The 15016-nt window shown below is 37.3% G+C and overlaps 1 protein-coding gene across 1 annotated transcript in view; it reads left to right on the top strand.

The window, feature by feature from the left end:
* PTPRD (protein tyrosine phosphatase receptor type D) overlaps positions 1 to 15016 on the top strand; it is a 318572-nt gene that overhangs the window by 300174 nt on the left and 3382 nt on the right. Inside the window, exons 31-35 of the mRNA XM_047096382.1 lie at positions 7168 to 7453; positions 7894 to 8072; positions 8681 to 8807; positions 10169 to 10294; positions 13493 to 13647. Of these exons, the coding sequence (XP_046952338.1) occupies positions 7168 to 7453; positions 7894 to 8072; positions 8681 to 8807; positions 10169 to 10294; positions 13493 to 13647 (873 nt within the window). The remainder of the gene's footprint in view (positions 1 to 7167; positions 7454 to 7893; positions 8073 to 8680; positions 8808 to 10168; positions 10295 to 13492; positions 13648 to 15016) is intronic.

The following is a 15016-nucleotide window of genomic DNA, read 5'->3' as shown; positions in this document are numbered from 1 at the left end:
GCATTTGCTTTTAGAACTACAATCCTTCATTTTGAGAGGTGCATTGCACTCAGATACTGATGGGTGAAAAATAGAGCAAATTGGAGAAGGAAGTAAAATATGTTCTGTTGGGGGAACTTGGAAATTCAAACACAAGTAGACTGGCATACTTCTAAAAGCTCTGAATTTTCAACGTTCAGTTTCTTAAGAAAAAAAGTGGTGCCTGAGGTTGTTATTTCTGAGCAAGTGGGGTAGAGCATAAACACAGGATGTTTCCATCTCATCAAATTTTAAGAATCCCCTTTATCTTTGTAAACACGTATAAAAGTAATATTCCCATGCCAGGGGCTTTGAGGAATGTTCCTGTATATGTCATTGATACAGAAGAAATGTCTTTGTATTTTTAAACTTCTATTTTTAAAACTTAAGTTGAGCACTTCCTGTTTCCCTGGCATGGAAATTACTATGAGACATTGTCAAACATGGTAGAGACAAGGAAGCTGTTGTTCTTCCCCTCAAGGAGACTGTCAACTGGTACAAAAATAATAACCAGGAAACAAAACTGAGGTAAGGTGGTTGCTGATAGAGATAAATTTCCATAGATATCCAAGGAGGAGTAAACCAGGGGAGAGTCTTGGTCAAGGATGCAGCAGGTGAGAGGATTCTTAGAGGAAGCTAGGTATCAACAGGTAGACCTAATAAAGAGAAGGAAGGGCCTACATAAGCAAAGGCTGAGAAAGCATTAAATATGTTTAATTTTCCTGGAGCTGGGGAAATCTATGACTCTTATAATAAAAGTAATTGCCTGAGAGCCATGCAGTTTCAACTAGGTAAAGGCAAATAGACAAACATTCTCAGATATACAAGTCATCAGGAATAATACTACCCATGCACACTTTGCATAATACATTTAAGTATATATTCCAACAAACCAATGGATGTATCAAAATAAAGAACTCAACAGTTGATGAGGCTATTATGCCATAAATATTTACTGATTGCCCACCACGTGCTGAGGCATCAGGGAAGTAGTGAGCAAAACCAACAGGATCCTTTCCTCATGGAGATTACAGTTTAGCAGGAGAATTAGATAGTAAGTAATCATATGAATACATATGTAATTATAAATCTCAACAACTGATGTGAGGTAAATGTATAGTGTTCTGGCAGAGCAGTTTTGAGGAATTTATATTGATTTAAATTGATACCTATTATGGACTGAATTGTGTCGCTTCAAAATAGGTCTATTGAAGTCTTAACCGACCCCCTTGTAATGTGACTATATTTGGAGGTGGAGTGCTCTCTCTGTGCACAGGTACAGGGAAAACACCATGTGAAGTCACAGATAAAAGCCTGCCATCCTACGCCGAGAAGAGAGGTCTCACCAGAAATCAACCCTGATGGCACCTTAATCTTGGACTTTTGGCCTCCTGAACCATTGGAAAATAAATTCCTGTTGTTTAAGGCACCAGCCCTAGCAGACTCACACAATACCTAAAAGGACAAGGAATGGTTTGCTGAGTGAAGAAGGATGGATAAGTTTTCTAGGAGAGAATATCCCAAGAAAAGTTCCTGGAACAGAAAATAGCTTAGCCTATTTGAGTTAACTAAATGAAAGCCAAGGTGGCTGGAAGGCAGTGAGGGGAAAAAGGACAGGTGCTACATATTTATTTTCCATTTTAAGGGTTGTTTATAGCATTTTTATCAAATACATAACTGTACTAACAGCAATTCTTTAAAATAACTGTTTTGTTTGTTTATAGTTCTCTGGTGTCTCTTCTCATTCTTATAAAGATACCAGTCCGGCTTGGCAAAGGCCTCACCATTATGACCTTAACTTAATTACCTCCCTAAAAACCTTATCATAAATACAGTCACATTGGGGGTTAAGACTTCAACATATGAATTTTGAGGGGACCCAATTCAGTCCATAACAGACATCAGTTTGTTTTTTTTTTTGGTTTTGTTTGTTTGTTTGTTTTTGAATGTTTATTTACTTATTTTGAGAGAGAGAGAGGCAAGCACGCAAGCAAGGAGTGGTGGAGGGGAGATAGAATCCCATGCTGGGTTTCAGGGCTCTTATGAACTATGACAAACCATGATCTGAGCCAAAATCAAGAGTTGGACGCTTAACTGACTGAGTCACCCAGGTGCCCCATAACAGGTGTCAGTTTAAATGACATTTCCTCAACAGTACTTGGCCAGCATGCTGTACATTTACTTCATAGCAGTTATTGGAGATTTATAATTGTATATTTATTCATATGATCACTTACTATCTAATTCTCCTACTAAACCGTAATCTCCATGAGTAGAAGATCTTGTTGACTTTGCTCACCACTTCCCTGATGTCTTAGCACATGGTGGGCACTCCTTAAATATTAGCCTATAGAGTCTTATGAGAGGACGTAGCAAATGTGGATGGAAAAACAAAGTAATGAGCAACTTCCTGTCTGTCCCTGGCTGATGGGTATGGATGAGTTAGGACAGTCAATAGTTACTGGCAATGTGTAACAACCAGCTCTGTGGGGGTGGGGGTGGGGAAATATTTGCCAATTTCCTCATTGTACGTCCTCCCACCATGGCTGATTTCAAGGTACAAATGTGACATCACTGAAGGCAAAGCTCAGGAGAGAGGCTCAGTTAGCACATCATCATATAATAGTTTCACCTCAAGAGCATAAATGAAAACTAATTAAGAAGTAGTGTGTTTTGTGTATAACCTTATTTTTAATACATTTATGCAAAATTTCTGAGAATTTAATAATTGGCTACTGCTGGCTCTAGCACACCATGGATGGATAATTGAATAAAGTTGTAGAGGTTGAAAGCACAGAAATTCATAATTTATTACTGTACAGGGAAGGAGGGGAAAACAGTCCAAACTGATTCTTAAATTTTAGCCCTGAATAGCAAGGAAAGAGAGGGAAGAGCAGATTTGAACAGAGAAGATGCTGATTAATCTTGGAATCTATTTATCTCTAAAGAAATTTGAGGGTGGCTTGAAATATAGGTCTCCACTTATGCTCAAAGAAAAGTATATCATCTTAGGAATCATCTGTTTGAAGATTATTGCTGAATCATGAAGGGGAATGAGAGAAATGAGGACAGAACTTTGGGGACATTATCTACATTTTGGCATTTGGCTAAGGTATGTGAATTAGAGAAAGAGATACAGATGGAAAAATCCAGAGAAGCATGAGGATTATCATTACAGGAATTAAACAGAAACCAAGGAAGAAAGGGTTTTTAAGGAACCTACATTCAGGATCGTTGAACAATACTAAAGGGATGTTGTTGAGGGGTGGGCCACAAGAAGGGCACCATTTTTTTTTCTGATGCAACTGGCAGAAAGCAGTGGCAACACCATCGAATGTTGTGCTAAAATTTAACATCTCACAACTTACAATTGAGCCCCTCTTCAGCCATTTACTATTAGCTGTGGGACTTTAGGGCAGCTCCCAGATGTTATAAATCATAGAAGGGAAAAGGGAACTGACGGACATTTGCTGAGTGCCTCCCGGGAACCAAGCAGTGTGTTTGGAAGGCACTTTGCTGGCATCTCATTTACCATGACAATATATGGGAAAGTAGTAAGTTCTTCAAATGTAAGATATTATTTATTTGAAATATGAAGAGAAAGGGGAGAACAGCTTGAGGGGGTAGATTAAAGCAAGATGTTGAAAGCCTAATCTTAAATGATCCTGCAGTGATTGTATCACAATTTTCTCAGCTTTAACATTATCTATTCCTTTCGTCAGCTTCAGAGGTAGAATTTTAAAATGAGTTTGCACCCACAATGTTACTGTGTCTTCCTTTATGTTTGCAAACACTTGGCATGTTTAATTCAGCCTTAAAACTTGCTAAGTAATTAACTAGAGTTAATGATCACTATCGCGATTTAAGAAAAAAATGGGAAAGCAGGGAAGAGTTTAAGTGACTTTCTCAAGGACACTCAGCCATTGGTATCTGGAAAAAGTGTGTTGAACTTCATGATCTTACTTAAAGCTAAGAAACCTCTCTAACATTTAAATACCAAGAACTCTTCCTTCTAAAGATGAAGTAATACATACATTAAAAGGGTCCACTCCTTCCCTATCTTCCATATGAATAGCAAGTTTGAGGAATTAACAATATTTTGAATTGGCGGAGAAGAAATAGGTTTTGCACAAGTAATAGCCTCTCTTCTGTCTTTTTCCCCCATAGTTTGTAATTTAGACTCAGGCACATATTTGATTTTTTCCCTCAGTTTTTTGGGGAAATTGCATCCATACCACCATGAAGAGGTTGCTACTGTTTGAATCTGGAGTTATTCCTACCAATTTTCCAAGATCCCAAGATATCTTTTTGTCAGAATATAGATCCAGAATATAGACATTTGGAATGGTCCCTGCTGCATTTTTTGGGAAAATATACCTGCCATTGTCTAGAATTGACTTATTTAGGGCTCAGTTATAAGGCTTATGGCATGGTTTGCACTAAAAAGAATTGCATGACGTTGTATCCAATTAGAAACAATGAACAATTAGGATGAAGATAATTAAGTAAAACAACGCAGAGAAAAAAGATATTATTCATGGTCTTAGAACCTCCTAAATGTGAGGGCTATCCCCTTTCTCCAGGTTAAGTCTTACTTAGTTTCTTGTAATTGCACTGTGATGGCAGATCAGAAGACCCAGACACAGAGGCCTCTCAAAGCATTTTCCTCTCTCCCTGTTCCCTACCTAGCACTGTGGAGCAGTCTTCAGGCCTTCTCTGCATAATTCTGAACCTTTGTCAAATGTAAGCTGCTTTCACTGACTGAAGGGTCCTTCTTTCTCAGTAGGCTTACCGAACATGGATGGGCTGCTCATTATGTAAGGCCTCTGATGCCAATTACTGATTTATTTTCTTATTTCACAAACATTATTAAGCACCGACTTCATGCTTAATTTAGGACACAAAAAGGTAACAGAACAGTTAGTTCCTGCTCTCAGGATATACTCCATGATTTGAGGATGACTACCCTACCAGACTAGTTAATAATACGATATGATTGAGACTGTAATGGAGTGGCATTTGAGATACCACTTAGGTGATCTGGAACAGAGGGTGATTAATCCTGCCTAGGGACTGGGAGAGAGGGGTAATGGGGAGTATCAGGAAAGGCTTGCCATCTCCCGGTTTTATTAGTAGAACAAACTAAGTAAACGGGACTTTGTGGATCTGGGTGCATCAGATTTCTAATTGTTTTGTGCTAAAAAAATGTCTGTCACTTCAAAGACTCTTTGTCTCCAAAAGCTTTTGCATTACATCTCAGCGTCGTATCACTTTGTGGTTAAACCTTGAATGCAGTCTTAGAATGAAAATCCAGAGGCTCTCTGACTAAATACTAACAGTCATTTTTTATGTCTGACAGGACATAAAAAGTAAGCAATTTTTAAATAGTGTTCCTATCATATTCCTGCTTAACCTAGTCTACAAACCTGAGGGCCTTTGTGTGGAAGCTAGATTTGATCTGTACTGCTCAGTACATAAATAAAGGTATTATTTATTACAAAATGCTCACTTACCACCTTGTAGGCACTTGGCAATAGAGAGAAATTGCCATTTCAATTGAGTCAGGTACCCTAGTGCTCCCTAAACTCATCCATTTGAAGTTCTGGTATCTTCCTTGTACAAGTGCCTCACTAGGCCAATGAAAAGTTTCATATGTAACTCCCAAAGCCAACATATGGCTGCAAAAGCCATTTTTTTCTCTTTTGCTATTCTAGCCTCCTAAATTCCCCGTCCTTTGTGTCCTTCAAGTCCTGGTTCAAATGCCACATCATCCACAAAACCAACACATCCTGGTTTTTGTTTGTTTTCTTTCTGTCCATTAGTATAAATAGTTAAGTAACCTTTTACCTCATTGATAGATGTTGAGCTCTTTAAAAGTAAGATCTAAGTCATCTTTAATGTTGTATCCCACATGTTACTGAACAAAGTACTGTTCATTGAATGAAGAGAAGGATATGTTGATGGACAGATGGACAAATAAATGAATGCATAGATACGCAAATGACAGGAAACAGTGGCATGTAGCTAATGAAGGAGACTGTTGCTTAGTATCTATGGTGGTTGTGTATACCTATTCCTGTTAATTACATGTTTCCCAGCCAGGTAAATATCCATGATCAGGAAGAGAAAAATATTTTGGATTCAACCATACTTGACACATAAATGGACTCACTCTAAAGAGTTTGCTAAGAGACAAACAAGACTTACCTAGAGATTTAAGAACACAGATGTGTTATTTTGCTAGTGTTCTTTCCAACACTTGAGGAAATTCCAATGTTTCAACCACCTGACTCTGTAATCCAGTTCAGTAAATTAGATTGTCTCCTTGGAACAGCATATCTTGTTTTGGGGTTTTGCTCTCTCTTACCTTCTCTTCTTTGAATCCGTTTCCACCAACTGGAAAATGACCCATAAGTCCAGAAGTAATGGAGTTTAAAAAATGCCTCAGAGCTTCTTCAATAACAAAGATTGAAGCTTTTATTTTCCCACACAGAATACTTGAATTTCACCTGGAATTTCAAAATATGTTCAACTCTGGAAGAGAAGAAAAACTCGCCTGTACTCTCTAGTGATTGTTTTTTTATTAGGAATTTATTTCCATTGAGAATTACCTGCTCTTTTTTTTTTTTAGTGTGTAATAGCAGTTCAATATCTTAATTATATATTTCCCACTAAATTGATCTTAAAACTTCCTTGCTGCATTTTAGAATATGAAATATTTCATACTGAATGATTTTCTAGTTTTTATTTCGCAAATTGAACTGAAATAAATGGAGAAGATTTGCAAAAAGATATAGCCTAGTTAGATATTAACCAATTTACAAAATACCTTCTAATATAAACAACCTAAATGTGTTTTTTAAATAACAGTTTCAAAATAATGTATGCTTTGTTTTACATGATCAAGGAGCATAGTGATTATGGATTTACATTTTGAAACCAAATTAATTATACTTGGTATTTGATTCCCTCCCCTCTGGTTACGGTGACTTGATAATACCTTTTATTTTAGAGTGCTCCAAAATAATCCCAATAGCTAGTTGAAAAGAATTAATGGATTTAAAACTTAGTTAATAAGAATGAAAATAATTTTTTACGTGTTTGTTTCCTGGTAGATTTATTTAGACTTTTCTTTTGTTTTTCTTGTAGTGCGGGAGTTGGCAGGACTGGCTGTTTCATTGTAATAGACGCCATGTTAGAAAGAATAAAGCATGAAAAAACTGTAGATATTTATGGCCATGTAACTTTAATGAGAGCCCAGAGGAATTACATGGTTCAAACAGAAGACCAATACATCTTTATCCATGATGCACTGTTAGAAGCAGTGACTTGTGGAAATACCGAAGTGCCAGCTAGAAACTTGTATGCCTACATTCAGAAGCTGACACAAATAGAAGCAGGAGAGAATGTCACAGGAATGGAGCTTGAATTTAAGGTATGATATTGGATGTGATGTGGTAATTCAGAAGCAAGTCATTCTGGGATTGTCTCTGAATAGTGGCCTCACTTTCTTAACCTTTCAAGTTTTTGAAGTTACAAGATTCACTTGACCTTCTCAGGTGTCTGACTATAAAATACTTTTCTTCCTCTTTCCCTTTTCTCTGTCCTTTGCTTCCTAACAATACCTCGAGCTCTTTTGTACCTTAATTTAAACTGAGAGATCATACTCTCAGAACATACTTAAAAAGTCAGTAGACTATATGGAATCATTAGGTAGAAGTGAAAAGCAGTGCAGTTTGAAGAGTCCTTTGCTTTAAAATAAACAAAAGCTTTACTCTAAAGTTTTCCTCTAAAGAGGAAATCTCGGGTACATTGCGTCTAACTGTAGGCTAAAATTATCTTTGTCAGATTTTTTTCTTTTTTTCTATTCAACAGCGTCTAGCCAGCTCTAAAGCTCACACCTCAAGATTCATCAGTGCCAATCTTCCATGTAATAAATTCAAAAATCGCCTTGTTAATATTATGCCATATGAATCCACAAGGGTATGCCTGCAGCCTATCCGAGGAGTAGAAGGATCTGATTACATCAATGCCAGTTTTATTGATGGATACAGGTATATACGCTTGCTCCTCTGACGGTCCAAAGCCTTGATATTTACATGTGCCCCAGTTTCATAAGCCAGAATGAATTTCATCTCAATTGAAAACATCTTCTTTATGCATAGGTCAGCATTCAGTCCCTTGGTGTTTGTTTGTTTGTTTGTTTGTTTTTTGGTAGGAGTAAGAAGAAGCAGTCATGGAGTCTTTATTCTTGCCTTTTGTACTCTTCCTTTAGAAACCATTTGGGTGTGGAAAGAGTTAATACAGAAGATTTATTTCATAAATGTAATAGATTATGTAAGAGTCCTTTCTACAAAGCAAAGCCACACCAGTGTTTAAGTGATTTGTATGATACATAAAACTGAGCTATGAGCATTGCACTAAAATTTAAATAATAATGAAGACCTACATGATAATAGTAACAAAGCAATTTCTTTTGCAAAGTCCCTCAAATATAGTAAACATTCTTATTTGATACACAATCTTAATGGACATTTACTACAACTGCAATGATAATATGTTTTCAGTGTTCATCCTTGGGTTTGGTGTTTACATATCATATGTGAACCTTTGCGTGTTCTCTGATTACTTTAACATGCTATTTTTATTCTCTATAATTCAGACAACAGAAAGCCTACATTGCTACCCAGGGGCCCTTGGCAGAGACCACAGAAGACTTCTGGCGGATGCTCTGGGAACACAATTCCACCATCGTTGTGATGCTCACCAAGCTGCGTGAGATGGGCAGAGTGAGTGTCTTCTCATAAGACATTCACCATGAAGAAATGACAATTTCATTCTAATAACCCAAGGGCCAACATCATTTCTTTGAAATGCAGAGTTCTCTGGTCACATTCTGGGCCATTCATTATTCTGTTGTTTTTTAACTTGCAAAGCCACATCAAGTTCTTTAATTTGTGTGTTTTGGAGAAAGATCTAGTATTTTGTTTCCAGGCACAATCTTTTTTTTTATTCTGGAAAAGCTGGAGTTTCATGAGCAAATGTACCCTCATTTCTCTGTGGGAATGAACTTGACTTCCTTACATCTGTGAAGCAAATTCTTATTTGCCCATTCTCCACCCAGGTTGAATAGTTACATAGTTTTTCCAAGGATATAATCTGGTAATCTCAGTTCTACTTTTTGAAAATGATTATTCTGAAAAATATATAAAATAGTATATGAGGAACTTGGGTGGCTCAGTTGGTTAAGTACCTGACTCTTGATTTCTGCTCAGGTCATGATCTCACAGTTGTGGGATCAAGCCCCCATCAGGCTCGGCACTGGATGTGGAGTCTGCTTAAGATTTTCTCTCTCTCTCCCTCTGCCATCCCCAGCTTGCTCTCTCTCTCTCTCTCTCTCTCTCTCTCTCTCTCTAATAAAATAATATAAATAGTATTAGAGATACCTAAGGAACTACCACTTAGATTCAATAGATGCAAGCATTTTGCTATATTTGCTTAAGATATTTTCTTTCTCTCTTCTTTGTATAAATTAAATGGTAGAGATGGATCTAAAACCCATCATTTAAACCACATAAAGAGAGCAAAAAAAAAAAAAATGCCAAACTAAGAAATTAACTTGACTATTCTGACTCTTCAGAGTTGACACTGAAAAATTTAGCCAAATCATTAAAACTGCCTGGACTTCAGTTTCCTCAGCTGACAAGGGAGACTGGACCAAATCAATATAGAAGTTTCTTTCTCCATTCACACTTGCTGGTTCTTATTATTCCATAACGCTCTGATGCAAGTCTCCTCTGGTGGTGCAATGCATGATGGATAGGGCCAGCATTATATCCAAGGACTGGTGTAATTATTTGGAGAACTTGTAGGTATGAAGACACTTATACTATCAAAGTATTCAATTTAATTTATGTGTATTAATAACCTTCTGTATGCCAATTCTGTGCTTTGTACCATGGGCAAATATTAAACCACATGATTTCCCTCTTCTCAGGGAACTTATGGCTTCAAAGAGAAAATGGGTCACATGCCATTGGAATGGCCTTGAATTTTGAACTTTTTTAATGAGAGAAAGAAATGTAGATTGATAGATGATAGATAATATTTGTACTTTGTATGATTTGACATTAATCCTCTCTCCTTTTAGGAGAAATGTCACCAATACTGGCCCGCAGAACGATCTGCAAGATACCAGTACTTTGTTGTAGATCCCATGGCTGAGTACAACATGCCACAGTATATCCTAAGAGAATTCAAGGTCACAGATGCCAGGGTAAGTTTGCACAATCTTATGCTCTTAACCATTAGCTGAAAAGCAGTCTAAAATGAATCTCTGGGGAAGTCCCTGCATGGATCAGCCGGTTAAGTGTCCAGCTCTTGATTTCAGCTCAGGTCATGATTTCATGGGTTCCTGAGATCGAGCCCCACACTGGGCTATGTGCTGACAGCACGGAGACTAAGTGGGATGTTTTCTCTCCCTTTCTCTCTCTGCCCATGCATGTGCTCTCTCTCAAAATAAATAAGCATCTCTGGAGAAACATCTGCCAAGTGATCATACTCCCAAAGTGTAAAGAAATAACTTATCTTGGAGGACTATTTTTTTTTACTGTAAGAGTAACTTTTCCTCTGTCTGGCAAGTGTCCTCACATGCAGGCTTGGCTTCCATTCAAACATAACATCTGGCAGCCCAACTTTGGGGATACACTTGGTGAGTGTGTGTCCTGGGAAGCATTTACTGATTGGTTGGCTGTGCTTATATTCACTTTCTCAGCTTATTCTCTTTGGAGCTTTTTTGACTTCTTCATTACTTGAGGCTGTAAATATGTTGTTGTTTTGCAAAGCCCTCTAGGTCATGTGGACTTAGAGGTTAATTTGGTATGATTTTAAAACTGCAGAGCAAATGGCATTCTTTAGAAGACTCTGACAAGCTTTGCACATTCTAATTTGATTCCTGGCATGGTTTATTCCTCGGTGTGCTAATGTGTCTGTCCATGAGAGCTGTGCACCCACGACCCTTGTTGGCTAATTTTCATTCTGCATTTCTTATCTAGATTGCTGAGTCCAAGGTTCAGCCCTGATGTAAGATGTTCTATGCATAAACTTTAATATCCTTGCCTTTGGCCACTTTCAAACCATGATTACAAACATATCTTAGGAGAGAGCAGGGTCAGTCCAAAGCCTTGCTTTGTTTTTGGAACTGTCACAGTAGGTGGGTTGAATGAAACTCCAGGATACAGCTATTTACTTGATCCACTGTTTTTTTGCTTTTTTTTTTTTTTTTTTTTTCTGGACAGCAGCTTTCCCAACCAATACTCATGTTTAGAGATTGTCTGCTAATCTCCAAAGCCGTGCCCTGGCTATTGGCCTAAAGTGAAGGAGAAATTGGCTAGCAGACTGGTTGGCCCAGGTGACAGATCTGTTAATCCCAGAAAGTCTGAAATCTTAACTACTCTGAAGGTGACCATACTCAAGATAGCAGTTAATAGCAGTTAAGTCCATAGGTTGAGTTTTTTAAGTTGCCCAAGTAAGCATGCTTTGGTTATACATACATACATACATACACACAGTTGCCCTTTCATAATTTGAAGATAGATATGTGAGTGAAAACCTTAAGTACATTCCAAGAAAATTCACCAACCATTTCTGATGGTAAAGACTGGGGGTTAGGCCCTGCAAATAACAGACACAATTTCTTTACTACTCCTCACTTGCCCAAATTAAATCTGATCACAAAAAGAAAAAGAAATATTGAAGAACTTATTCAAATTATTTTTTTAAAAGGCTCCCTGTGATTTTATAATTTTCTTAGCTGCCATAGCATTTGATGTCTGTGCTCCTAGTGTGTTTCTAATCTGAACTTAGCAGTTTAGAGAGTGAGTTGGCACTTGGAAGACAGTATTGTTAAACAGGTAACCTTTAAATGGAGTCAGCTGGTGTCTCCTCCAAATAGTAAGGGTTTGTGCACATGACCTCTTCTTGCTGCTAAAAGCAACTGTAGTCAGAAATGAAATCCCCAGGATATTCAGAGGAGGACAAATCTGCATTACCTAGTCTTTGGCTTCCTTCCTGTGCTTTCCAAACCTTTTCCAGAAACAGAGGGAAGTAAATCATGCTTCCATGGTTACCATCCATAAGTTAGTTATGGGGCCAAGCAGTTATTTGCATATTCCTCAGTGTTCCCACAAAGTTAATGTGATCTTCCTGTTTTATCAAATGATGACAGTCAGGAATATGCCCTTTTCCTGTGGAAAACACAAGACACAAGTTATGTATGCCCATCTTGAGCTAAGCCATCCCCTCCTCTCAGTCTGACTGAATGGGAAAGATTGGGTCTCTGTCTACTTAACCAGAATCTTGGGAACATGCATACCCATATCCAAAGGCCTTTAAAGGGGAAAGAGATGTTACAAAAATGGAAAGGAGGAACAAGTTGAAGGCTTAACTGGGAGCAGAGCCTCTTCAAATAGGATCAGTCTTTCCAAGCATGGAATTTGGACCCTCTCCCTCTCAGCGGATTCAGCGAAGAAAGTTTATGGCCATAATTCTTATTCCTCCAATTAAAGAGAGGGTCCCTTCTGCTTTTCTTGTGCTTCTGAAAACACTGTTCTAGAAGGAATCAGAGGCACATTAGTAGATCTTTCTCAAATCATTTCTACTTCATGAGTCAGAGTAGTTTTGCCTAATCACTTTAAAGATTCCTCTCATATCCAGCTTGTTTTCTTTCCATTGGTCTGTCTGTTAAACTCCCCACAGTGCCTAATTCCTGTGGTCAGCCAGAAGAGCGCTTTTTCAGAATAGAGTGTTTATTTGATAATAATCTCTTTTATCTCCTTGAGGGACCCCTTACTTCCTTCCCACCCAACAGCATAGTTGCATAACACATGCTATATACACTACCATGGCTAGAAATTGTATGCCTCTGAGACATGTGGGGCATCGAGATTAACAGCTACCCAGTTGGTGTCAGATCCTTTTAGTGTCACTATTTGTCATTTGACAATGCTAGATACAAGCAAGCACAGCAGACGGGAAGTTATTGTGACAATAGCAAAATCTCTGGTCTGGATGACATGCCTAGTTGCTCCTTTCAATATTAAGTTATTGGCTCCTGAAATTTTTAAAATAGAGTATATATGTTCCACTTTGGTTTTGAAGGCAAATTTTGGATCATGGAAGCATTTACTAATATCGGAACTAGATGGCTTTTTACAAGAACCCAGGTTTTTACTTGGGCATTGCCAGACTGAATTTGCAATTTAAATATATGTGAATATAGACAGTGTTAATAACAGATAAGACACACATGTGACTAAATTTCTAGTTAAACATGTTTCTAACACCCCCCACACACACCTCTTTTTTTTTTATTCTTTTTGGAAAAAAAAAAAATTCCTGCTGCTGTGGTCTGTACACTGGCTGGATCTTCCTGGTATCCTCCTCTGTGGCTGGGTATGTGGCTTTCTTTGTATAGGACGGACAGTCCCGAACAGTGAGGCAGTTCCAGTTCACTGACTGGCCAGAGCAAGGAGTGCCAAAGTCTGGAGAAGGATTTATTGACTTCATTGGCCAAGTACATAAAACAAAAGAGCAGTTTGGCCAAGATGGGCCCATTTCAGTCCATTGCAGGTGAGTTAACCATCAAGAATGATGAGTTTCCATTTGTGATGAATGTAATAGTAACTTTGAAAATGTGCATTGCTTTCTATTCATTGTCAGTACAAGCTTATTGTAGTGAATCAGTATAATTGATATTTTATTCTCAGACATATATTGTAAAATCTAAAGCAAGTCTCATTTCTCTCTTTTCAAAAATAAATGAAAATAACAAGAGGTAAGATTTTTATCCCCAAATTTTACATCTTTTAACAAAGACCGAACTGCATTTTTTCCCTTACCTAGTTTACCTTAGCAGGAATTGTTGTCATATCCCCTCATGATAATTTGTTCAGTTAATTATTTCTTACTTATTCTACTTCCATAGCATTACACTGATAACTATTCTTCTCTATCTCCTGTGTTTGTCTTTTTAGGAAACCCGTAAATAGTTATCAAGCCTTAATGATAATACTAATTCTTGCCAGTCAGTAAATGATTAGAATGGTACCTCAGTTAAAATTGCAATTTGCTTGAAAATTGTTGCTATATCAGAAAATGAAGCACCTTCAAGTTAATTATTTTCAATAGTTTCCACGGCATTTTATAATTCAAGTCATTGAAGTTAATAGAAATAGCAAGTAAACAGTTCAGAAAGGACACTCACCATAAATTTAGTGCTTTTGGAAGTTGTTATGGAGAAACCCTCCAACAAAAGGAATTCACCTAATTTTACTTAAACTAACATATTTTCAGATTCTATCAATTTGAAGTCTCAATTTCTAATCCCTTTATGGTTGAAATCTTAAGGGAATTTACTTTAAAAATTTATTTTGCTTGAAAAAATGAAAGGGAAGGGAAGGGGGAACAGACAGGAAAAGGAAGGGGGAAAGGAAGGGTAAAAAACGGAAAATAAAAGAAAGACATAGATGCCAAACTATGATTTTTAGTGATATGGAAGACAAGATCTCAAAATAGGAGAAATATTCAATTTAAGCTTTAAGATACCTGAGTTCTAGCCTCACTTCTGTCATCACTTAGCTCTGTGACTGTAGGGCGATTTCTCTTGATCTCAATTTTCTCAGCTCATCTCTGAGATTCTTTCTAGCACATCATGTTCCCCAGATATGGTATATTCTATGAGTAGTGGATCTTATTTATTCACATTAGCTTTGTGTTCAGTTATCCAAAATCCTTTGTTCTAGAAAACCAAAGAGCATGTAGGGAATAACATATACACTCCAATATTCAGACACAATGGATGGTATAGATTGGACTTAAATTACCTGAGTATTCCCCTTAACTTTCTACATAAGTTGCCCAAATGCTAATTCAAACTTTTCTAGTATAAACTATAAAAAAGGATATATTTAATATATATTTTTAACTTTAGACATTGCCA

This window comes from Lynx rufus, unplaced genomic scaffold (genome assembly GCF_022079265.1).
Source record: "Lynx rufus isolate CCGP_SWC_20201006 ecotype Redwood Valley unplaced genomic scaffold, mLynRuf1.p SCAF_10, whole genome shotgun sequence".
Lineage (NCBI taxonomy): Eukaryota > Metazoa > Chordata > Mammalia > Carnivora > Felidae > Lynx > Lynx rufus.
This window is presented reverse-complemented; position numbering and strand designations above follow the sequence as displayed.